The sequence below is a fragment of the Cololabis saira genome, chromosome 14 (genome assembly GCF_033807715.1).
Source record: "Cololabis saira isolate AMF1-May2022 chromosome 14, fColSai1.1, whole genome shotgun sequence".
Lineage (NCBI taxonomy): Eukaryota > Metazoa > Chordata > Actinopteri > Beloniformes > Belonidae > Cololabis > Cololabis saira.
Window position 1 is genome coordinate 1045685 of NC_084600.1, and position 26095 is coordinate 1071779.

At 40.8% G+C, this 26095-nt stretch overlaps 2 protein-coding genes across 4 annotated transcripts; one reads left to right on the forward strand and one right to left on the reverse strand.

The window, feature by feature from the left end:
- Positions 1-447: 447 nt before the first annotated feature.
- On the forward strand, positions 448-18556 carry LOC133459441 (mothers against decapentaplegic homolog 9-like). Of its 3 annotated transcripts, none has more exons than XM_061739363.1 (8): positions 454-610; positions 2414-2972; positions 8104-8319; positions 10697-10954; positions 11035-11145; positions 12327-12548; positions 13519-13775; positions 17962-18556. In XM_061739363.1, the coding sequence occupies exons 2-8, from the start codon at positions 2777-2779 to the stop codon at positions 18103-18105; spliced, it is 1404 nt and encodes a 467-aa protein (XP_061595347.1). In that variant the 5' UTR covers positions 454-610; positions 2414-2776; the 3' UTR covers positions 18106-18556. The 3 variants fall into 3 exon arrangements, with proteins under 3 accessions (XP_061595349.1, XP_061595347.1, XP_061595348.1); XM_061739364.1 differs by lacking the exon at positions 454-610 and adding an exon at positions 1162-1272; XM_061739365.1 differs by lacking the exon at positions 12327-12548 and having other exon boundaries at positions 448-610.
- Positions 18557-18564: 8 nt separating this feature from the next.
- Positions 18565-25599, reverse strand: LOC133459442 (regulatory factor X-associated protein-like). The gene is made up of 3 exons (XM_061739366.1): positions 25126-25599; positions 22905-23015; positions 18565-19479 (listed from the first exon to the last, which is right to left on the reverse strand). Exons 1-3 carry the CDS (start codon positions 25528-25530, stop codon positions 19372-19374), a joined length of 624 nt encoding a protein of 207 aa, XP_061595350.1. The 5' UTR covers positions 25531-25599; the 3' UTR covers positions 18565-19371.
- Positions 25600-26095: the final 496 nt, after the last annotated feature.

Consider the following 26095-nt stretch of genomic DNA (forward strand, 5'->3'; position numbering starts at 1 on the left):
TACAGACGGCTCCTTTAACTGTCGGCTTCTTGATATGGTGTGAGGTATGTGCAAACGTAACTACGCAGTCGCTTACGTACCCGAACGTAAACCACGCAGTGATGTAGCATGCAACATTTAGGGGTAGTGCTGAAAAGTAGTAGTACTAGTGGGTGTATTGGGACAGGGCCCTGGGAAGATTACAAGGGCCCTAAAAATGTGTGGCTTCTTTTTTAGGGGTAGTGGTAGAAAGTAGGGGGTGTATTGGGGTTGGCCCTTTCTGCCACTCAGTGGGCGTAACCCGCTGTGAAGTTGCATCTGTGACGTCATGCGCATTCCCTCTATACATGGGTGAAGGGAGGCTTTTATTTTGAAAAACCGGTTGGATGCTTCATTTCAGCGACGCTGTCTTCACACATCAGCGTGAACACACACACACACACACACACACACACACACACACACACACACACACACACACACACACACACACACACACACACACACACACACACACACACACACACACACACACACACACACACACACCTCCAGCCAGTGCGCCTGCTGACCCACTAGTGACGGGGAATCCTCCACGCTGCTCCGCCGTGCACTTGTCATCACAACCGAGGTGAGGAAATAAATAAACCAGATACTACTTTGCACAAATGTTCATGTTATTTTACAGGGTTTAAACTGTTATGGATAAGTATTCCTTTTGGAACTCTGTTGTTGTTTTAAAGAGTTGCGTAAAGCTTTTGCAACGCAAGGAAGTACAGTAACTACAGTAACTAGTGAAACTTTTTGTGGATCATATACAATTAATTCTCTTTATTCTTGTCAGTGACATAGTGCAATTAATTGTCTTATAATTATAAATGAGTATATACCAGTAAATGTTTAAATGTGATCTTACTAGTAGGCTACCTGTAAATAATTGCATGTTTGTTGAAACATGAGCCCTCTGGTGCGCGTTTCTGCTTCAGGGTGTACATGTTTAGGATGAACCCGGGGTTTTCTACAATGCTAGTGATAGTAAAGGGAAGCCGGAGTGTTTACTTTTTTGGGAAGGGGTGTAGTGGTGATAAAGCATTAGGTAATTAGCCTATCTGCGGCCGCAGACACAGCGACGCCAGGCTCCATAAAGCTGCAGAAAAGGCAGCGCGGACGCACTGATCCCGCACTGAGCTGGTGCGCTTCTGCTGTCATTGTAAAAGCCCAGCTGTCTGCGTGTCTGCTGCTGCAGACCAGTGCTGCTCACACTGCTGCCAACCAGCACAGAGCATAATGTAGGTATGCATGCACAGTACTCATTACCTGTGGTCATTTTAGATCCATTTTAACCCAGAGTTTCACAATTTAAGAGTAGCCTCTTATGTAGATTTATTGTATATTTCAGAATCCTAAAATGTGCCAAAAGTTGTGGTTTGTAGTACTTACAAGCTGACTTAGTTACAAAGTCTTTGTCTTGATAGAAAGTAAAAAAAAAACTGCATCTCCTGCACCTAAACAAAGAAAGAGGCATGTGGAGAAATGCAAAATAAGCAAAGTGAGTTGGAATATGGAGTTATGATATGTAAACATATGCATTTTTCTACCAAAAAGCTCAAGCGTGAAACCTTCCAAAGTAAATAACTTTGTAGAATCAGAATCAGAATCAGAAAAGGGTTTATTGCCAAGTTTGTTAAACACACACCAGGAATTTGTTGTGGTGATTGGTGCAATACAATACAAATATAAAATATAAAGCAAATATATAAGAGAGAAAATGTATAAACAGAAATGTACAATATGAGGTTTTCAAAGTGCCGGATATGAGTCTGTACAAAAGTGACTTAATTACATCTCAGAGAATTCCAAATTGAATATTGGAAGAGAAAATAAAAAGTGTGCAGGATTCATCAGTAAGATGCTTCTACCGGAGCAAATAGTGGTATATATTGCAGACTTTTTTGTAGTTCTCTACCTCGTCGCAGGCATGTGTGTAATTGACAATGCTCTCCAGACTCAGTAGAAAGACAGAAACACAAGGAGAACACTCTGCCGGTCTCCCTCCCTGGCTCCCGCTCCCCCTCCTGTCCTGTGATGTGTTCTGGCCAGACAGTATGGCTCCTGGGCGTCAGTGGCATGATCATAGAAACAGAGGCCAGAAAGGACATTCCTCATTATTGGTGATTCTAGGAACAAGCCTGGCCGTACTGTCCTGCTCTTTCTGAGACGGTTAAGTCGTCGTTGAAACCCACCTCTAATGCAAAGTTCATTAAATATGAGAAGATTTGGGTTTCTGCGTTGATCCCTCTGGCTGGACTTATCTCTTCAGACAACTTACACCTCAGTGACAAAGCACAAGACCTCTTTAGCTTTACTTTAACCTCCAACTCTGCGTCTGTTTGGGCTGAGCTGTCAGTTAATACAGTGTCTCATGTCTCTCCAGGTGATTGAAACTTGACCTGGATCTCTGGCTATGTGAGGAATAACCTTCCCTGCAGGATACTCTGAATCCAGAGCCACCAAATCCCCTTTGTGCCAACACAGAGAGGGGATTTTCAGTTTGCACTGTGCTGGCCGGAGTCCAGCTCCTCCACCAAGGCTGCTCGGAAGTTAACAGCCAAATACAAGAAAAAAAAAAAACTGTTTACACAGACTCACCACGCTACCTCTTTTATCTTTACCTCTTTTCTTCCCCTTCTATCCTGGCTACTCATTATTTGCCTCTTCTTTCCTGTCCTCGAGGGAGCTCTTATCCCATTAACCGGACCTATCGGCTCATTTTGCCACCCGTTTATACATCTCCAAAATGAACTCCTCTACCTCCATTACGTCCCTGTTCTCCTTCACCAGCCCGGCGGTGAAGCGGCTGCTTGGCTGGAAACAAGGGGATGAGGAGGAGAAATGGGCAGAAAAGGCTGTAGATTCTCTAGTGAAGAAGCTAAAGAAGAAGAAGGGTGCGATGGAGGAGCTGGAGAGAGCGCTCAGCTGTCCCGGCCAGCCCAGTGAGTATCACAGGTTCACACAGACAAGTTCAACTTGTAGAAGTACGACCTTTTTTTTTTCTTTTAGGCCCCGTTTACACGGAGCAAGAAACTGAGGCGTTTTCATGCGTTTTGGCCGTTCGTTTACACGAAAACGGAGCTCAAAGTCACCAAAAACGATCATTTCTGAAAACTCCGGCCAAAGTGGAGATTTTCAAAAACTCCGTTTTCACGTTTGCGTCTAAACAGAGGAAAACGGAGATTTAGGCTTCAGAACGTCACATTATGCAACAGAAACGTCATCAGCGTCATGTGTGCGACTGTTTACAATTAGTTTGGCCACCGTCAATATTTTCTTGTATTTTACCTGTTTTATATTTTAAAGTCACACTTAAAAGTAACTCCACTCCAACGAAAGACTCTCGTTCCGTCTTGGAAATAAAGCCTGAATTATGGTCCCGCGTTAAATCGACGCAGAGCCTACGGCGTAAGGTACGCAGCGATGCGCGCCGTACGGTGTGCGTCGCCGCGTACCCTACGCCGTAGGCTCTGCGTTGGTGTAACGCGGAACCATAAATCAGCCTTAACTGGAATTTACACGTGTCATTTGTTGATCTTTTTTCCAGGATTCTGATTGGCTGGCATGACGTTAACAGCGTTTTTATGCGGATTCGTGTAAACGAAGAGATTTTGAAAACGATCTTGTGTAAACGATGGAATTTTTCAAAACGTAGAGGGGGAAATATCCGTTTTTGTAAATACCCGGCTATGTGTAAACGGGGCCTAAAATTGACACAGTTTTCAGATTTCTCAATGAAATCTGTGTCATGCTTTTCTCAAAATACCACAGCAACACAGTACTGAAGCTTCTTTTTCAAATACGTCTTTCCTGCTTCGTTCATAGCAGCAGGTTTGAGGGCTGGAGTCAGACACTCCCACTACACACCCTCTTTTCCAAGGAGGGCTCCTCTTTTTCATGAGTTTTTCCATCTTTGCAGCTACCGGCTTCAGAGTTATAGAAAAAAAAGCAAGAAATTACATCAAGTGAAGATAAAAAATAATTAAAATACAAACAAAAAAACATCTGGATCTGTGATGTCACATTCAGTGCGTTTACATGGGAATTTTAATTCCTCTTTAATTCAGAATTAAAATTAAATCTGATTTAAAGGGATTAAAAATTACCATTTAAACACCTAATTCCGAATGAAAATGTCCATTCCGAATTAAACTTAATTCCGAAGTAAGTGGCTGGTTTGTTCCGATTTTAATTCCGAATAGAATAATTCCGTGATCATGTAAACACTCATTCCTCTTTAAATAAATTCCGGTCTTTCTGCGCTGCTCGTTCCCTCACCCGTCCGTCGCCATGATGCTTAAATTCCGCGCTGGGCTTGTTTTCGAAAGTTTCAAGATGGCAGCACGCAGTAAACGCTGGTCAAGAGCAGAGACCATTTATTTGATAAATAGCGAAATTCTGTCAGGACAATTCTGTTCCACCAGTCCGTGCTTCTCACTTTCATCCACTGCTTTCTGGCATTGAGCTGGATGCGGCAGTGAGGTAGAGCAATCGTTGAACTGACCAGTTTCTGCTATTTGCCAAAGCTTGGTCTTCTATCTCCCTCCTCCTCAGCACCCGAAAGAAAATCATCAACATGATGTTGTCGTGCTGCTGCTTCAAAAATAGAATCAAAACAAATCCAAAAAGGATGCTAATAATGTGGTTTTCCATGTCGTTGCTAATCGAGTAAGTTTGTTTTCATACGGTAGACGTAAATACGTAAAGACGTAACTTCCGGTCCGCCCCCCCCTATCCAATCAGAACCTTCCCAACCCCCAGACCTTAAGAGGAATTGGATAAAGCCGATCAAACGTGTTTTCCATGTAAACCTCAATTCAGAATTACTATTTCCATGTAAACTCGAAGGAAAATAGTTTAATTCTGAATTATTTAATTCTGAATAATTAATTCTGAATTAAAAAACATCATGTAACCATGGCCACTGCTCTGCAAATGTGAAGGCTCACTGAAAGACACATTTTCGGACTGAAGCCACCAACAAAGTGACAGGTTGTAATATGTTGGGTTTCTAAGTTAGTAGTCACTTTAAAACATTCAAACACTGAAACACTTCAAATACCCCAGCACAGAAAGAGAAATGTTTTAATAATACCTCCACCTGGCTGTGGCAGGACTAGTCTATACAAAATGCCCCAAGATAATTCCAATGGATGGGCAATTTTCATAGTTTCCATTTTCCTTTTATTCCACTCGGCCACCTTTCATTGGGAAATATTCAACCTTTTTTCCTCTATTTTAGTTATTCTCAAGATACAAAAAGGATAATACGTTTTCACAATCTAACATATCAATCTTTTAGAATAAACCATCTCATTGAGCAACTTCCACTGCTACGCGGACAGCGCCCAGCTCTACCTCACCAGGAAAAGCGTGGCATACTTCTGCATACTTCCACCTAGTAACATTAACCATTTAATAAATATGCATAGAATCCAATATTTCACCAAAAAAACTAAGATTGGAGAAAAACTGCTGAAACCCAGATCAGATTTGTGCATTAGACATTTTTCTTCTTTCCTCTGCCAGTACTCATGTCCCGGCCTCTCAGATTCCTCTGGGTTCTTTGTATAGAAAACTGCTTTTAGTAAACTTCCCACTGATGATGCACTTGAATATTTTTACATCACACCTGTGATTTTAGTATAGGAATACTTCATACACAATCATTTATTGTCTCATGCAACATTATAACACAAAACCATGGGCGGGGCTTCAGGGGGGGCTGGGGGGGGGGTAGTCCCCCGGCCCGGGGCCCAATGGAGCCCAGGCCGCAGGCCCCGCCACCCTGCGAGATTTTTTTTTTTGTGGCACCACTTGGTTCATGTTAGGTATAAAGCATTGTATAATATGTTGTTCTGAGATTTTCATACTCACAGTTAACATTAAAACAAAAATTGCAAGTGAATCTCCAAATGTATTTTGGGTAAAATCGTTGGTCATCAACAGCCGTCTATCAACGTCATCATCGACCACTTGTCAACAGAGCAGTAATCCTACAGCCTAAACATGAGCGGGAGTTAGAAACACAAAAGTGGAGCGATAAAACACAAAGAAAAAGAAAAAAGGGAGCAAGAAAAAGGCAAATTGCCCAAGCTAGATGCATATTTTGTTGGCCCTGATCCTCCTCCTGTGGGAGATGAACCTGACGTTGTTAGCAGAGATTCATCCCCGGGCCCCCGGGCGAGTTCGCGGAGCACAAGGCTCGCTGAGTACCTTCAAGTAGTGGTGAGTAGGACACAATACTTCAAATTTAATTTAGTTTAGTTTAGTTTAGTTTAGTTTATTGTTTTGCACAGTTTTAAAAATATACAGGAAATATCAAATATACATACTATAGGTGCAGGAAGAGGCAAAAAACCCAATGGGCTTATTTGAAGCCTCCACCGAAGATATTAAAATTTCATGTGTTATAAAGAACACAAGATTAACATACAAAAACAAAAAGTATAACTACACAAAAGTGATGGCAAACTAATAATGCAATATATAAATAATAAAGAATAAAGACAAACAAATAAGTATGTGTGAGTGTGCATGGGATATTATATAACTTATATTGACTCCTGAGCAAATAAGACGGGACATGTCACTATGAGTGAAACACAAAAAAAAAAAGAGAACATGGATACATGAACAACCTTACATTGGGAAAACAGTTACAAAACAGCAGTTAAGTTCCTTCAAACGTCTTTTGTAACATTTCAAAGAGGAAAGGATCTTTGCCAGGTGGGAAAAATCATTCCACAACTTGAACTTGTATGTTAATTTATGGGCCGCCGTGCCAGTTTGATTACACTACTGTCATTAGTTGAAGTGGATGTCAGACGGTGATTTCAGAGATCTGGAGGCTCTGTGGTGCTGTACTACAAATTGCATTGAATTTGTGTGAATTTTGTTTTTCTTGTGGTTTGTTGGACTTTGTCATCTTATATCATGATATGAAGTGGGTTTCTCGTCTCATGACATCCAGGTCCCAGACGTCATGAGACGAGAGGCTCCAGGCTGCAAAGGGCCCGGTCATACGCCCCGCCCCCCGGCCCGGCTCTCATATGTTCCGCTACTGCACAAAACATTACATGTTGGTCAGGATTTGGCACAGAGTGATAAAAGTTGATCATTTGCAGGCACATTCTGTACGTAAAGATAGGAGATAGTATCTGCCTTGTTGAAATCAATTTTCATGCTCAAGAAGTTTCAAAACCAGAGAAGAAACAACAAGTAAAAGCTCAAACAGCACTTTAAACACACACCACAGTGGATGTAAACAGTACTGGAGTTGAGGGGGGATGAGGGGGGTGGCATCCCCCCCTGAAATAAATACGGTCCAAATCATCCCCCCTGTAAAACTGCCATCCCCTCTTTCCATCCCTTATGTCATTTCATCAATGAATGTGGTTTTACTGCTATTTCAACATTTAGAGTCATCACCAGAAAAATAACACCAGAAAAATAACTTATTTGACAATTTTCACCTGTTTCAAGTAAATTTTCACTTGAAATAAGTAGGAAAATCTGCCAGTGGAACAAGATTTATCTTATTACAAGCAAAACAATCTTGTTCCACTGGCAGATTTTTCTACTTATTTCAAGTGAGATTTTCACTTGAAACAGGTGAATTGTTGTTTTTTCCAGTGATGAGTCTTGTTTTAAGTGTAATAAGATTTTTTTTTACTAAAATGAGACATTTTAACTAGAAATAAGACAAATATTCATGTTAAGATTTAGAGTTTTTGCAGTGATCCATGTTACTTATCCTGTGAAGGACAGAGTCATATTGATAAGTTCAGAAAACAGTTTTTATTGTTGTGTTTTGATGTATTTGATGTAAGCCCAGTGGATATTTAAAGCTTACAGAAGGCTGCATTTAACTGCTGCTATGTCATTCCTGCAGTATTTCTGCAGGTGTTTTGGTCAGTGCTATTATTTGTAATATATTATATTATTTGTAATCAGCACAAATTATCTGTCCCCATATGATAAAATCCACCATCCCCCCTGATTTCTTTTTACAACTCGAGTACTGGAGGTAAATGTGTATTGATCATGGCGACCTTGGTCTTGCACCTGCAGGTAAATGCGTGACGATCCCGCGGTCGCTGGACGGGAGGCTGCAGGTTTCCCACAGGAAGGGTCTTCCTCACGTCATCTACTGCCGGGTGTGGCGCTGGCCCGACCTGCAGTCCCACCACGAGCTGAAGGCCCTGGAGTGCTGCGAGTTCCCCTTCGGCTCCAAGCAGAAGGACATCTGCGTCAACCCGTACCACTACCGGCGCGTGGAGACTCCAGGTAAACGCGCTGGGGGAGACGCTCCCTTTCAGTTTGTTGTAAATACAGTAATCCCTGGTTTTTGGCAGGGGTTATGTTCCAAAAAGAACCCGTGATAAGTGAAATCTGAGAAATAGCTACCTTTTTTTTTTTTTTTTTTTACAATTATTATACAAGTCTTTAAATTGCGGAGATCAGCCCCACCACGACCCAGGTAATTGGATTTGAACGGGAGAAAATGAAAAATGATTATGAAAAAAGTACAGTAGGACAAATTGTGACTCGCTGCTCTTCTGAAGCTGCTGCATCCTGACTCTGTAGCGTCTTTTTCTTCTAAAGTCCACGCTGCAGGTGTGTTTTTTCCAGAGAAGAACATAGTTATGGGTCGTTGTTGTTGCTCTTTTTTCTTCTGGGCAAAAAGATTCTTATAAACCCACATGCCACCATTGGTTATATTTGAGACTGTAATGAACGATTCATCAAAGGTCTCGTTCTTGAGCTGCTGCTTATTTTTATTTATTTATTTAAAGGTTTAGATGTCAGGGACAATGCACATTAATAATACATTTAAACAAATGTAAAATATGCCAGAATTAGCCAAAAAGGCTATTTTGCATCTGCTGTCCCTGGACTGGTGTAAAATAGTCAACCTAAAAGAAAAATTATTAAGATATTATCAATAAAACATTTCCGAATAAGAAGGCTACATCAGAATTAAGATTAAAATGTAAGAAACTAAGCTAAAATACATACACACAGGTTAAAATGCTGAAGCTCATTGGTTGTTCTCAGCATTGTTGCTAAGCGACCAACGTTATTGACACAGGAAGTGGAGGAGACTGTTTAGCCAATCAGAATGCAGAACACGATGCACAATGCAAATCCGTGAAGCAGTGAGACGTGAAAGGTGAAGCGCGTTGTAGCGAGGGATTACTGTATATCCAATAAAGCTTTTGACCCGAGTTTTCTCAAGTCAAAATCCTTAGCTCTGTCCTGCCTAAATCTGGAAAAAATAAACTATTCCATCCATAACTTGAAAGACAGATTTCATAAGGTGTGGGGGCCTTTCTTAGAACACTTTACCAATTTTCAGACCAATGGCACCATCCCTACTTAAATCCCCTTAATATTAACATTATTATGGTTTCCTTCTTTAAATACATTATTTAGTGTATGTTTGGAGATAAGTTTGCTTCCCTTCATGTGTATTTTCTGCTGCTCACTTCATTATTCGCCTTGAACTGAAACCTGACTTCCAGTAGGAATGGGTGATATTTTACCGTTCACGATAAACCGTCAAAAAAATTCCCCACGATAAGAATTTGTCATCTCGCGATGATGATGTTTTTGTGTTAAGCTGATTTATGGTTCTGTGTTAAATCCACGCACAACATACGTGAAGGAAGGAAGGAAGGAAGGAAGGAAGGAAGGAAGGAAGGAAGGAAGGAAGGAAGGAAGGAAGGAAGGAAGGAAGGAAGGAAGGAAGGAAGGAAGGAAGGAAGGAAGGAAGGAAGGAAGGAAGGAAGGAAGGAAGGAAGGAAGGAAGGAAGGAAGGAAAGGGGAGAAGGAAGGAAGGAAGGAAAGGGGAGAAGGAAGGGAGAAAACAAGGAAAGGAGAACGGAAGGGAGAAAAGAGGAAGGGAAGAAGGAAGGAGAGAGCAGGAGGAAAGAAGGGAAAAAAGAAGGAAGGAAGGAAGGAAGGAAGGAAGGAAGGAAGGAAGGAAGGAAGGAAGGAAGGAAGGAAGGAAGGAAGGAAGGAAGGAAGGAAGGAAGGAAGGAAGGAAGGAAGGAAGGAAATGAGCAAGAAAGAAAGAAAGAAAGAAAGAAAGAAAGAAAGAAAGAAAGAAAGAAAGAAAGAAAGAAAGAAAGAAAGAAAGAAAGAAAGAAAGAAAGAAAGAAAGAAAGAAAGAAAGAAAGAAAGAAAGATAAATTCCCGTTGATGATGTTTTTGTGTAACAAACATGGCGGATCTGAGAGCGAGATAGATTTATAGTTACAAAGGTGGAGTTGAATTGGTATTTTTTTTTATCGTCATTTTTATCGTTATCGGGATAAATGCCAGAAATTATCGTGATACATTTTTTAGTCCATACCGCCCATCCCTAACTTCCAGCTCCTGTTTTTGTTTTTTATTGCTCCAGGAATGATGTACCATCTACTGTTACACAGCATTTACCTTTGTGCAACCTGACTTGTTGTTGTATGTGGGGTGGTGGGAGGGCTAAAATGGGGGCTTGGATGCCTGAGCATTTCACAGTTCTGCCATGTCTTTGTATGTGCATCTATTTTTGTGGGAAAAATCAATAAAAAATATGTTTGAGGAAAAAAATCCTTAGCTCTAATAGCAGCACTTTGGATCAGCATGTGACCGTTTTTATTTCCCCCTCTCGTCTCTTCAGTGCTGCCACCGGTTCTGGTCCCGCGCCACAGCGAGTTCAACCCCCAGCACAGCCTGCTGGCCAAGTTCAGGAATGCGTCCCTGCACAACGAGCCTCTGATGCCCCAGAACGCCACCTACCCAGACTCCTTCCCTCCACTGCCCGGCTCCTCCTTCTCCTCCTCCCCTACCTCTTCCCTGACCCAGTCCCCCACATCACAGAGTTACCCCGACTCCCCCAACAGCTCTGCAGAACCTGGAAGTCCGTATCACATCACCGGTGGGAGCTCTCACAGAGCAGGCTGCACAGATTGGGACTCTTGAGTCCGCATCGGCTAACTTCTATTCTCACTTTCTCAGCGGAGACTCCTCCACCTCCCTACAGCATGATGGAGACGACCCCTCCGGAGGACGTGAAGCCAAGCAACTCCACAGAAACCACTAAACTCACCTTTTCTGCTCCACACAGAGGTCATTTCACTTTGTATGATATTGAATTTGAAGGCGTTTGATTATTCTGTGCTTTAGAATTTATTGAAGCTCCCAGGATGGCAACCAAGATAAACCACTTTGGGCCCCTGAGCAAGGCTCTTAACCCTAATTGCCGGAATAATGGCAGCCCACTGCTCCTAGTTTAACTAGTGATGGGTTAAAAGCAGGGGACACATTTCGGTGTGTTTCCATTTACAGGACTGTCTCAGAAAATTTGAATATTGTGATTTTCTATAATGCAATTACAAAAACAAAAATGTCATACATTCTGGATTCATTACAAATCAACTGAAATATTGCAAGCCTTTTATTATTTTAATATTGCTTATCATGGTTTACAGCTTAAGAAAACTCATATCCTATCTCAAAAAATGTAAATATTCTGGGAATCTTAATCTTATCTGTAAGCCATAATCGCTAGATGCCAAGAAGCGGAAAAAAAGGTGAAAATTCAGACGCTTATTGCTCGGCCGAACTTTATCGTAGAGACATCGTTCAAATGTTCCCAGAATCGGTTCGCTTCGGACCAAAAGATCTTATCAACCTCATTATGCCAATTATTACAGTTTTTGAGATATTAAACTTTTAATTAAAAAGAAATGTCCATTTCACTTTGGATGCTTGTTGCTAGGCAACAGGTTATCGTAGGGACATGATTCAAATGTTTCAAAACTTGCATCGCTGTGGACTACAACATATTCAAATTTCATGAAGCTGTTATTTACATACATTTTAAGTGCCTTTAAGTGCCAAAATGCCTGCCAAATGGCCCCATCCCCAAAGGCAGGGGTCACCAATCCTGGTCCTCGAGGGCCGGTGTCCCTGCAGGTTTTAGATGTTTCCCTGCTTCATTGCACCATGATACAAGTGACTGTGTCATCAACAGAATTGTGCAGCCCTGGATGACAAGCTGATGACGATGATTAATTAGAATCAGGTGTGTTAAAGCAGAGAAAACTCTAAAACATGCAGGACACCGGCCCTCGAGGACCAGGATTGGTGACCCCTGCCCAAAGGTTTATCAACAACCTTTAATGGTTTATTAACAACCCTAAACTACTTCTTGGCCATTATTAATCACCCTAAACCACACAACCCCGAAATGTTCTAGTTATGGTTATTATGGATGACACCCACCTCCTTGTCTCCCCTCTCTTTAGATTTAAGGCCCGTGTGTTACGAAGAGCCCGAGTACTGGTGCTCCATAGCTTACTATGAGCTCAACAACCGGGTGGGGGAGACTTTCCACGCCTCGTCCCGCAGCGTGCTGGTGGACGGCTTCACGGACCCCTCCAACAACAAGAACCGCTTCTGCCTCGGCCTGCTCTCCAACGTCAACCGCAACTCCACCATCGAGCACACTCGCAGGCACATAGGCAAAGGTACGACGCGCCACACACACTCCGGAACCTCTCACTGGCTTTTACACACACGGTCACCAATCTGCTGTTAGTGAGAGGCAGAAGAGAGTGCATGGGTTTGTTTTTGTAAGACAATCAATCAATATTTCAGAAACAGATTTGAGAAAAAACCCAGACGCTGCCAGTGATGTGGTGATAGTATTTCATCTGCACCACAGGAAACAACCCATATAGATGGTTTTCTGATCAATTAAAGAGGACTAGGGCTGGGGATCGATTCAAATGTCAAGAATCGATTCGGTTTTGATTCTTAAGATTCAGAATCGTTTATCAAGATTTGATTCGATCTGGTTCGATTCGATTCCGATATTGATTTGGGTTAGTGTTATTAAAACTGTTTTTTGAGCATGAATTATATGACTGTAGTTATGCAACATATTAATACTAGTATTATATTGAGATTCAACAGCAAGTATTGGCAGCTAATGATGCTGTAAGGACCAATCAGCTCCCAGAATGCTGATAGAACTGCTTTCAGAAACATCATGTGGGGCAGAATTACCAAACAGATCCAGGGAGGAAACAGAGACGGATGAAATCAGTTTTATTTTTTCTCACATTACGTTTTAATTTAACTTTTTCGGTTTTTAGCATTTTATGCAAATGTAACCCCAAGACAGTATATAAAGTAATGAAATATAGACATTCTATGCAATTATAACCGAAAACTTTAATGTTTTCACATCTTTTAACATATATAAAGGCAAAAACATGGCACCAGTTATTCTTGTGTCCAACAAAACATTCCTTTTTTGGACATAAACAAAAAAATACCAAAAGTTGTAATGTAATGATGAAAAAAAATCTATCTTTAGACATACAAATCAATTTTTAGGAATTAATATGAGAATCTATTTAGAATCGGAAAATCATTTTTTTTTCAACACAGGCCTAAACAGGAGTATTTGATGTTTTCCCCATCTGATGTCAGGTTTACACCTGTACTACGTGGGCGGGGAGGTGTATGCAGAATGCCTGAGTGACAGCAGCATCTTCGTCCAGAGCCGCAACTGTAATTTCCAGCACGGCTTCCACCCGACCACCGTGTGCAAGATCCCCAGCGGCTGCAGCCTGAAGATCTTCAACAACCAGCTGTTTGCTCAGCTCCTCGCCCAGTCCGTCAACCACGGCTTTGAGGTGGTCTACGAGCTCACCAAGATGTGCACCATCCGCATGAGTTTCGTTAAGGTACATGGCACGCAACTTAGTTGTAGACACTGGGGGCAGATTTTCATTTCCAGCTGTGTCAGCTGTACCAGTTCCTGCTGCATACGAGGGGGCGTTACACGCCTTCACACCAGCTCAATGTTTTGGCGCTTCTCCACTAGTACCTACTAGGGGTGTAACAATATATCGTGCCACAAAATTTCGCAATACAAAAACGTCACGAAACGTTTCGTGGAGGTGGCAAACTGTATCGCGATATTGGGTTATTAATATTAATCTATTGTGTTGACTAGTAACACACATCCGACCGCGCCTCGACCTGCTGACAAAAATCTTCCTCCGCTCAGAAGAAACTAGTACCGTTTTGGTCCCGACCACGGGACTCTTGGGGGTTTTGAGCTCTGAACTTTTACTTATGTAAGGCTGGTGTAGAGTTAAGCCTTACCTTATTAAATTAAACCTTTTTGGGGTGGTGAGTAGGATAAACACGGGGAAACGTCTGCTGAGTTCCAGTGTACTTTAATGTCCCTCAACAGCGTAGGATTTTAGAACATCAACACAGCACCTAGTGCCGTACTGTGGCGTATCACTCCGCCCAATCTAAAACAGACTAATCACTACAGATAAACTAGTGTCATTATAGTCCCTGATTTACATCAGAATATAAAGAATATATTTATAAAATAATGAACCCTGAATTACTAAAATAACCTTCTTAACAAAAATAAATCTCCTCTTACACTTATAAGGTGAGCATGAATCAATCTGTTTTATGATGTAAAATTGTATGTATTTATTTACTTTTATTTAATTTTAGTTGTTTAATTTCTGGAAAAGAAACAAGTCAAATCATAGATGAGAGAAACTATTCAGTTTGTGGCTAAATATTTGTACTTGTATGAAACTGAAGATCATAATGCAAACCTGACATTTACTTTTAGTTCAGTTTGTGGAAAATGGTTGGCCTGGCTTTCTCTTTACAACTTAAACAGCTATAAAGCATTACAATCTGTAACAATAGGGCAAACGCACAGCATTGTTTTGTATGTTGTGTCTTTCAAATAAAAGACAATGTTTTCCAGTCATATGTTCCTCATTCAAGGTTGTTAAAAAAATACTGCTATAATATCGTATCGTATCGTTATCGTGACCTCAGTATCGTGTATCGTACTGTATCGTGAGATTAGTGTATCGTTACACCCCTAGTACCTACTCAGCCCGGCTCGACTCGCCTCGACTCGGTTTTGTGCTTTTCCACTAGGGGTTTAACGTGCTGAGTCAGCTGAATCTGACGTCATCACACTACAGGCCACCGATTGGTCGGGCGGTTGGCCAATCAGATGACTGAGTCAGGATGTGACATCATTTCAAGAGCGACTCGCGGCTTCTTGTTCATTTTTTTCGAAGAACAATGTTCAAGAAAAAGAAGAAAAATCCAAGGCACTCTTCTTTAAATACAAAAAGCCTTTATTTGAAATGGCTATTTCATGTAGAAGATTAAAAAAGTGGGTTACAGCCCACGCGTTTGGGCCACAGCCTTCCTCAATCATTGATTCTCTTTAAATGGGATGATTGAAATCACCTGGGTAGGTGGGAGGACAAATGGAAACAAGAGAAACAACAGATAATGAGCAATAAATGGCTCCACCAATTGTTAAACAATTAAATACTGGAAATAGGAGAAGAAAGAACACTATCTGTAATGAAAAAAAGTTACAAAAAAGGGACTGAAATCAATGTCTTCATTTAAACCTGGATAGATAGTGGCTTTCATTTGGTAAATATAAAAGGTCTCTCTCTGCAGAAACGCGTGGGCTCTAACCCACTTTTTTAATCTTCTACATGAAATAGCCATTTCAAATAAAGACTTTTTATATTCAAAGAAGAGTGCCTTGGATTTTTCTTCTTTTTCTGACATCCTTTTTCCTCACCAAAGAGCACCTTCGTCACATGATTTAGATGAACCTTCTGAGCACTCTGGACTTTCTTTTTGTCTGGAAACAATGATCAAGGTTCCCTTTATTGTCATTCCAAGTACAAGTGGAACGAAATTTCGTTGCCACTGGCTCAAAGCAAGCAATAAAAACAATTAAAACACTAAAAACTCTAAACAATAAAAGATAAGGACACTAGGCTAAGAACTAAAATGCTGCATACTCAAAAGTGCATAAGGATATACAGAGATCAAAGTGCTTGGTGCAGGACTGTAGATTGTACATTGTCGAGGGTAGACAGGGAACGGGTTCTTTTTATTTAAAAGTCTTATGGAGTGGGGGAAAAACTGTCATGGACCTGGCTGTTCTGCAGCTGATGCTCAGAAACCTTCTGCCTGAGGGCAGGAGGGGGAACCTTCCATGGTCAGGATGGGTGGGATCCACCAGGATCTTGTTTGCCTTTGATAGACAACGACTGTGTGCGATGTCCTGGATGAATGTGAGGGAAGTGCCGGGGACTCTGGCTGCAGCGTCCACCACTCTCGCAGGGCTTTTCCATCGGCTGCCGTACAGCTTTCATGCCAGATGGAGATGTAGTTGGTCAGTCTGCTCTCCATCCTGCCCCTATAGAAGGTGGTGAGGATGGCGGTGGTAGGTGAGCTCTCCTCAGCCCACGTAGGAAGTGCAGCCTCTGGTTGGCTCTTTGACAGTGAGGCTGTATGCAGTACTCGAGTTGTAAAAAAAATCAGGGGGTATGGTGGATTTTATCATATGGGGATAGATAATTTGTGCTGATTACAAATAATATAATATATTACAAATAATAGCAGTGACCAAAACACCTGCAGAAATACTGCAGGAATGACATAGCAGCAGTTAAATGCAGCCTTCTGTAAGCTTTAAATATCCACTGGGCTTACATCAAATACATCAAAACACAACAATAAAAAACACTTTTCTGAACTTATCAATATGACTCTGTCCTTCACAGGATAAGTAACATAGATCACTGCAAAAACTCAAAATCTGCAAAATCTGCCAGTGGAACAAGATTTTTTTGCTTGTAATAAGAAGATAAATCTTGTCCCACTGGCAGATTTTCCTACTTATTTCAATTGAAAATTTACTTGAAACAGGTGAAAATAAGTTATTTTTCTGGTGTTATTTTTCTGGTGATGACTCTAAATGTTGAAATAGCAGTAAAACCACATTCATTGATGAAATGACATAAGGGATGGAAAGGGGGGATGGCAGTTTTACAGGGGGGATGATTTGGACCGTTTTTATTTCAGGGGGGATGCAACTCATCCATGTTCTCCGTCTTTGGCGCCTTTACTTCTTCGTTTGTGTCGCACAATCAAATATGTCACAGCAGCTTCGCTCCAACCTCCTACTTCTCATCTGGGTATTGAAAAGAAATGAGGGCAAGGCGAGTCGAGACAAATCGAGTCAAATCGGGCTGAGTAGGTACCAGAGGTGGGTAGAGTAGCCAAAAATTGTACTCAAGTAAAAGTACTGTTACTTCAGAATAGTATGACTCAAGTAGAAGTAAAAAGTAGTCATCCAAATAATTACTTGAGTAAAAGTAAAAAAGCACTTGGTGAAAAAACTACTCAAGTACTGAGTAACTGTTGAGTAACGTCTGATTTATTTTTGTAACACAACCATTCAAACAGACAAAAGTACAAAATAATCATCTTCAGGCAAATTAAATCAATAAATCAATAAAATAAATTAAAATTAATAAAAAATAAAAAATAGCTTAAATTAAAATAATCTTAAAGTAAATTCAAGTACTTTAATACATAATAAAATAAATAAAATAACAGAATAAAAAAGATAAATTAAGCACAAGTAGCACAAAATTTCAAGCCTTTGTACTTTTCTTTTTTAACCAGGAAGAACTAGAACAAACATGAACGCATAGAAACTCTGTGTGTGTTTGAGTCTGTGTAAATGTGACAAAACATGCAAAAACAAACATTTTTCCCAAAGAATCACCAGTGATGTCATGAGATTGACGCGTACGTGGATAAAAGGGATAAAAGAAAAGTAACAGCTCAACGTAGCCTAATGTAGCGGAGTAAGAGGAACAGTTTCTTCTCCACAAATCTACTCAAGTAAAAGTACAAAGTATAGGGATTCAAAACTACTCCTAAAAGTACAACATTTCCCAAAACCTACTCAAGTAAATGTAACGGAGTAAATGTAACTCGTTACTACCACCTCTGGTAGGTACTAGTGTAAATGTGCCATTTGTGTCCACTCCTCAGGGCTGGGGGGCAGAATACCACCGCCAGGACGTGACCAGCACCCCCTGCTGGATAGAAGTGCACCTGCACGGCCCTCTGCAGTGGCTGGACAAGGTGCTGACGCAGATGGGCTCGCCACACAACCCCATCTCCTCCGTGTCATAACCTCCACGCACGCCGATCTGAGCGTGTGCTCAGTGTTTTCACACAGGTAGTCCTAGATTCTGTACATCTGTTTCCTGTCCTACAGATCGTTTACTCCACATCTTGCATAAAAAGGACAAACTAATGTATTAATGCTCGTTACTTCGTGGGACGCAACTGAAACACAAACGACTGAATTTCCTTCGGCTTTAAAGTTGTCCTTCATTTCAGTATGGTGATCTTTTTTTTTTACTTCCCCTCATCTGTTTTCAGTAAACTACATGAGAGCAGAAAAATGGGATATATTTACAGGTACTCAGAAATGAATGTGATTATAATCATGTGTAAATGTATTTCCATGTGTATTAACCAATGTATGTATAAATGTACTGGTTGCTTTTTACTTGTTCCTTTAAACTTGTTTCTCCCCATGAACTGCATTTTTCCTCATTAAAAAAAAGAAGAAGCCAAAACTACAGTATAAATACAGAGTGTGGGATCTCTTTATTTTGTTAACATTTTCATATTTAAATATTTTATACTGAGCCAGGGAAACACAACATAATGAGCTTCATACAGTCACTTCTCTGAGCTTTTTTGCACTTTACCAGTAAATCAATTCTTTTACACTGCTACCCTTACTTGCATTAAAACATAATTTAAAACTTGGGCCGCTCAGTGGCGCAGTGGGTTAAGCAGCGGCTCATATACTGAGGCTACAGTCCTCCTCCTGCAGCGGTCGCAGGTTCGAATCCCGGCCTGCGCACCTTTGCTGCGTGTCGTCCCCATTCTCTCTCTCTACCCCTTTCCAGTCTGCATCTTCAATAAAGGGCCACTAGAGCCCAAAAAATCTTTAAAAAAAAAAAAACATAATTTAAAACTTGTGCTACAGATAAAATATGAACAGACATACAGTACAATGAGCAAGTCCTACAAGCTTCACTTGGTTGCAAAGATGATTGTCACGTTTGACAAGAATATCATTAAAACAGTGAGAGCCAATACTAGATGAGGTGAAGCATTAAACATGTCGAACCCAAGGCCTTCATTATTACTGGCAAACATGAATTCACAGTCAATGGAGGGAATTTTTGGCTCACTTAGAAAAATAGAATTCCTTAACATTGTGTGCTACACGATGAAATCTGAGCTTAGTCCAAAAGTTTTTCTTTTTTCGGCCTGTTTCTTTAACTGCAGACAGGTCCTGCTTGCAGCTTTGTATCCATCATGGATCAGGTATCAGTGATCAGTGATCAGTCCGTGTTGGCGTGCAGCGAGCAGCCGCCGTCAGCAGCCCTGGAAGTGCTGCTGGGAGTGCAGGCGGTTGTGCGTGGCCAGGAGCTGCTGCTGCTGCTGCTGCAGGAAGCTGATCACCTCCGGACTCCTGAGCAGGGACTGCAGGACAAAACAAACACACGTTCAGCTTTTACAGTACAATTCAAAGAGAAATGTTATGAACTGTCTGAGAATGTGACAAAATTAAATAATTCTGGAGGGAGGTAATTAATAAAATCCAAATCCGACAGCACTCACTGTAAGTACAAAACTTTTAATGCATAGTTAAATCACTGCACAGCAGCAGAGAATCGGACGCGTTTCAGCTTACAAACGCTGAGGACGGCTGTAAGCTGAAACGCGTCCGATTCTCTGCTGCTGTGCAGTGATTTAACTATGCATTAAAAGTTTTGTACTTACAGTGAGTGCTGTCGGATTTGGATTTTTTGACATGTTTTTTGGACTGGCACCCGGTGACACACTTTTGGTCTTTTAGAGTGAGCACGCCAAGTCTGCCGATTAGGTAATTAATAAAACCATGCTTCTCCTGTCCTGTATGAATATTCCACTGGAGCCTACCTTGTTATTGCTGCATTTTTCTACTGTAGCATCTATTCTACATCAAGCAGATCTCAATTTGAAACCCCAAGAACGCATTTCTATTGATTTTGCTGTATTGCAGGCAAAAAGGATTATTGCTCTTAACTGGAAGAAAACGGATGCGCCTACAATCGGTGCTTGGATCAAAGTTATGGCACAATGTATGTCAATGGAGAGAATAACATTAAAAAACAAACTCGGGATGTACAAGGAAATCTGGAAACCGTTTAATCAATTCATTAAAAAAGGAGATATAGGTGTGTGGCAGAGTGGAGGAGCTGCAGCCACTCAGGCTGACGGGACACAGGTGTGGCCCGTCAACCCCTCCCTTATAAGGGGGACTGTGAAGCTGCTGAGGGGCCGGATGCTGTGGGAAAAGGTGCTGGAGCACGTGTGTTGGTGTCTCTGGTGATTTGCTGTAATAAAAGGGTCTGCACAAAACTCCGTGTCCTCCTCTATCTTGTCGGTCGGGCCCCATAGCACTCGCTTTGCTACAAGGTGCTTCTACGGGAGGAAAATACAGGGCAGGAAACCTAAATATCAAAGTAGTGGTTGAACCTTGGAAGGGGAAGGGTCTTGGAGGGCGACTGCAAAAGTGCAATTTTAGTTTATGTGTAAGTTTTGTTTATGTATATCTTTAATTTGCTAGAGTTACCATTGGACTGTACTTACAAAACTGTCATATTCTACTTTGTACTAATTTTGGACCTTTATAAGAAGAAAGATGCAAAGAGAGAATGGATGTGGGTTGGGATGGGGGGGGGGTTAAGACTGTTAAGTCAAAAGTTGTTGTGAAATGTCCTTTATAATAATATCCTGTATGTGAATAAAAAATAAATAAAATCAATAAAGATATTGTTAAAAAAAAAGAGAAATGTTACTCCTGATCAACATACCAATCCTTTTTTTCCACTTTTCGCTTTAGAAGGAGAGAACATTTGCAGCAAGAGTTACGACAGTAAAACGTTTGTCGCTAAAAGGAATGACATTACAAAGCAGTAATCAGATAGTTTGGCACTGAGAACACAGTGCTTAAGCATGTAAGTTGTCATTGTGTCCATTCTTCCTGTAAACGTGTCTTCAGGTGAGGAAAACTGGGATTTCAAGTTGTTTTGATATTTTCTGTTGGAATGAATCAGGAATCGACACCTTTTTCCTGCATAAAAAGTGCACCTGGTACATTTCTCTGTTAAAGCTCCCGTAACAAAGGAGCGTTAATCAAACACCACTATATCATGCAAACTGAAATCCAGAAAAGTTGGGATGTTTTTTAAATTTGAATCAAATAGAATCTAAAACATTTTCTAACCACGTGAGCCAATGTTTTATTCACAACAGAACATAGAGAACAAATGTTCAAACCGGGTAAACTGGTACAATTTCATGCAGAAAATAAGCTCATTTCAAATTTCAGGCCTGCTACGGGTGTCGAAAAAGTTGGTACAGTGGGACAACAGATGGCTGAAAAGGAAAGACATTTCAAAAAGATTCAGCCGGGAGAACATCAAGCAACTAATTAAGGGAATTGATACCAGGTCTGTAACATGATTAGCTATAAAAAGGGATGGCAAAGTCCCTGCAATCTGTGAAAGGGTGCATAAAAAGATTGTGTAAGACTTTAAAAACAATGTTCCTCCTCGTCAAACTGCAAAGCCTTTGCCAATCTCATCATCTACAGTGCATAACATAATGAAAAGATTCAGAGGAAGTGGAGATCTCTCTGTTTGTGAGAGGCAGGGCCTTGACAGAGACCCGTACAGTTACCAAGAACCAGTGGTCCATGGACATTAATATTTGGTACAGTTACCAAGAACCAGTGGTCCATGGACATTAATATTTGGTACAGTTACCAAGAACCAGTGGTCCATGGACATTAATATTTGGTACAGTTACCCCAAGAACGGTGGTCCATGGACATTAATATTTGGTACAGTTACCAAGAACCAGTGGTCCATGGACATTAATATTTGGTACAGTTACCAAGAACCAGTGGTCCATGGACATTAATATTCGGCCACGAATCCAGTTTCCTGATATTTATATGTACTTAATTTCTACGCCGGGGAAATACAGGAAGTAAAGCTTGAAGGCTTACAAAAGTCTTGACACTTGGTCCGACTTCAAGGCAGGATTTGTTGGTGAAATTAAAGTGATGAGGACACTGAACTTTATGATTTGACCGTTTAACGTTAGCTACCCAAAAATCCAACATTACCTGATACAAAATGGGAACCACAAATCCACGTTTCAGTGTCTGGAATCCAGTTGTTTCTGTGAATTGCAGCGATCCATTTGTCTCTCTTAAGCTTATTTTTCAGCAGTCTGTAAAACGTTAACTCCGATTTCTTGCTAAATCTATGAGTACAGTCGATCACACAACAGCTCTTTCCCATTTTAGATGCTACTCAGTCTTTCTGACACTCAGTCTTTCTGACACTCAGTCTTTCTGACACTCAGTCTTTCTGACACTCGTAACCCGCTGTGAAGTCGCATCTGTGACGTCATGCGCATTCCCTCTATAAAAAAGGTTTTAGAGCAACATCCTCCCTCCAGATGACATCTATATCAGGCAGGAATGGGAGCGAATTCAACTTGAAAACTCCAGAATCTCATAATCTCGATGCCCAGACGTCTGGAAACCGAGATGCTGACAGACGTCTTCAACCTGAGTTTGATTGAGGCCTCAGGCCAACTTTTTTGGAGACCTGTAGCAGTTTTCATCTAGTTATCATTCAGTTTGAACATTTATGTTCTCTATGTTCTGTTGTGAATAAAATAATGGCTCATCCGATTTCAGTCTTTTAGTTTTCATTATGTTTGAATTAAAAACTAAAAATATCCCAACATTTCCACAATGCAGGTTACATAACTTTAGTACATATATAAGGTCCAGCCCCGACCCACCAACCCTGACCCGGCCCAGCCCCGACCCGATCCCGACCCACCAGTCTCTTCTGGTTGAGGACCTGCTCGATCAGCGAGGGTCTGGCAGGACGGTCCCCCATGGCACTGAGACGCTGCTTGTTCACCGACACGGGACGCTCCTCTGCGTTCTCCTGCAAACACAAACAGAGGCACGTGAGTGGGTGAGATGGATCGGAACTGTTGCGTTTAAAAAAAGTCTGGGACTGAGGGAAAGGAAAAAACGAAACAAAAAACCAACATATGCATCTATATGTGCAACCAAATCCTCTCTTTAGCATGCAATCTCCAATCACACGTGGTGCGGGCTCTGGGGGTTCTGGGGCAGGGGTGTCAAATGTGCGGCCCGAGAGAGATTTTCATGCGGCCCGAGAGAGATTTCCAACGCAAAAACCGAAATGTTAATTTACTAAAAAGGAAGGTATAAATAATTGCCATGAATCGCAGCATATCCGATAATATATTTCTTCTACAAATCCATCGTTATTCCACAAAGAGAGTAGCAGTTTTCGACATTTTTTTTGTTTTCTAGAATGCATTTGCAGATTTTATTTCTTTGTAGACGGTCGTTTATTTTTATTAACTGACTACTATAATATATTTTCACAGGAAAAATATCACTGCTAAAAAAGATGATAGAAGATATTTATTCGGAGAATTTCAGTTTTGAATACGAGGATAGTGACAAAGTAAAACAGTTAAAAAAGAAGTGCTGACTTTTTCGGCACACTGGCGTAAATATCTGCGCCAATTTTTAAAAATAAATACACTTAATTGTACTGGAAAAATCTCTAAATCACAAATAAAACACTCGGATGTAATAAGAAAGATTTTGCTTTTAATTAAATTTCCTATAAAAAAGCGAAATGTAAAAAAAACATTCTTGTTTCTGTTTATCTTTGTAAAAATGATATTAAAAGTATCTTACAAAAAACGAGAAATGTCAAGAAAAGATCCTGAAGAAATATATTTTACATAATTAGAGTGTAAACAAAGCACCGCTTTTGTTATTTTGAGCGTGCGGCCCGCGAGAAAAAAATTGGTCAAATCCGGCCCACCTAGCAAAATGAGTTTGACACCCCTGTTCTAGGGGTTCTGGGGGTCTGGGGGCGGCTCCCTCTTGCCCCTTCCCGCTCCCACCCCGGCTCTGACCTGTTTGACCTGCTGCCTTCAGGAAGACGCTACAGAGTCATCAGGTCCAAAACTAACAGACTAAAAAACAGCTTTTTCCCTAAAGCCATAACCGCCCTGAACAACATGTGAATGCCTTCATGTGCAATTACTGTTTTTACCGTGCAATACTTTTCCCGGACTATCTGTGCAATATTTCACCACATGTGTAGCTATATATTATGTTATTATCTGTGGATATGATCTCAGGTCTTGATTTCACTATTCAAATGCACCTTAACCTTTTTTTTATATTATGTATATTTCTTATTGTTTGCACTGTCTTGCACTGGAGAGGTGATGCTGCTTTCAATCTCACTGTACCCAGGTATACAAAAAGGAAGTTCTGGGAAGTTATTTGATTTAGGAGGAGTTATGTTAAGATTGTGTTTGTTAGCTGGTTAGGTGCAAAGGCACAACCAACGGGAAAATCTGTAGCCTAATAGTGTAAACTAGCAGCAATTTATTATTAATATTTATGTTAATTTATAATAGAGGGGCAGGGTTAAATAAGTTTTACTTCTACCTGCTCCTTTTCGGACACTGTTTTTTTCCCGTTTGTATTACGTTTTTGTTGTTGTTGCTTTTTTTCTGTATGTTTTGAATTTGTTTTAAAATTTAATATTTTTCCCTTATGTGTTCGAAATAAACAATTCAATCAATACAGGACTGTCTCAGAAAATTAGAATATTGTGATGAAGTTCTTTATTTTCTGTAATGCAATTAAAAAAACAAAAATGTCATACATTCTGGATTCATTACAAATCAACTGAAATATTGCAAGCCTTTTATTATTTTAATATTGCTGATTATGGTTTACAGTTTAAGATTAAGATTCCTAGAATATTCTAATTTTTTTAGATAGGATATTTCAGTTTTCTTAAGCTGTAAGCCATGATCAGCAATATTAAAATAATAAAAGGCTTGCAATATTTCAGTTGATTTGTAATGAATCCAGAATGTATGACATTTTTGCATTACAGAAAATAAAGGACTTTATCACAATATTCTAATGTTCTGAGACAGTCCTGTATTGATTATTATTGACAGTAAAGTATAGTATAGTATTCTTACGTCCAGCTTCCCGCTGGACATGGCCTGGTCGCTCTTCTTCTTCTTGTACTTGTCCTTGTACATCTTGTTGCGGTGCTTCTTGCACATCCAGGGCTTCCTCTGCTTGGCCACCTGCGTGGTGGTCTCGGTGCAGCCGTCGTACGTGCACTGCTTGGGGGCGGCGTCGCCCTCCCCCGCGTCCTCGTCGTCCCGCTCGTCCCGCGGGTCGGACGTGTCCAGGACGTCGCTCTCCTCGCCCGGGTCCGGGTCGTCGGGGTCCGGGCCCTCCGGGTCCCCCAGGTCCGGGTCGTTCCTGCTGTCCAGCACCCCGCTGCGGTTCACGTAGTAGCGCTGGCCGTCCTTGGTGAGCAGCAGGGTGGACTCCCGGTCCCGGTCCCCCCGACCCGCCGCGTCCTCCTCACTCATGGTGTCAGCACGGTAATCCCTGGGAAGATTCTTGATGATCGGACATTTGTCTGAAAACACTAGTTTGTCATCAGACAGCGACTACAAACGTAATGACGTGATTCCTTTTCCTTTTTTTTTTAACAAAACTTTATTGAAATTTACAAACTCTCAAAGAGGATAATGGACAAATATTCACATTGTAAAAAGATTCAAAAGTACGACGGAGTATTAGGGCCAAACTAAGACAAAAATTACGAAAATGAAGTCGTAAAATTACGAGAATAAAGTCATAGCCTAATGTTACGAGAATAAAGTCTTAATACTACGAGAATAAAGTCGTAATATTACGACTTTATTCTCGCAACAATATGACTTTATTCTTGTAATATTACGACTTTATTCTCTTAATATTACAACTTTATTCTCATAATATTACGACTTTATTCTCGCAACAATATGACTTTATTCTTGTAATTTTACGACTTTATTCTCGTAATATTACAACTTTATTCTCTCGTAATATTACGACGTTATTCTCATAATATTACGACTTTATTCTCATAATATTACGACTTTATTTTCG

Coding starts and splice junctions, on each gene's coding strand:
- LOC133459441 (XM_061739363.1), top strand. CDS start 2,777: ATGAACTCCTCTACCTCCATTACGTCCCTGTTCTCCTTCACCAGCCCG. Junction 8,320..10,696: donor CCGGCGCGTGGAGACTCCAG/GTAAACGCGCTG, acceptor TCGTCTCTTCAG/TGCTGCCACCGGTTCTGGTC. Junction 11,146..12,326: donor CTTTTCTGCTCCACACAGAG/GTCATTTCACTT, acceptor CCCTCTCTTTAG/ATTTAAGGCCCGTGTGTTAC.
- LOC133459442 (XM_061739366.1), bottom strand. CDS start 25,530: ATGAGTGAGGAGGACGCGGCGGGTCGGGGGGACCGGGACCGGGAGTCC. Junction 23,016..25,125: donor TGTCCAGCGGGAAGCTGGAC/GTAAGAATACTA, acceptor TTGTGTTTGCAG/GAGAACGCAGAGGAGCGTCC. Junction 19,480..22,904: donor TCCTCAACCAGAAGAGACTG/GTGGGTCGGGAT, acceptor TTTGTCCTGCAG/TCCCTGCTCAGGAGTCCGGA.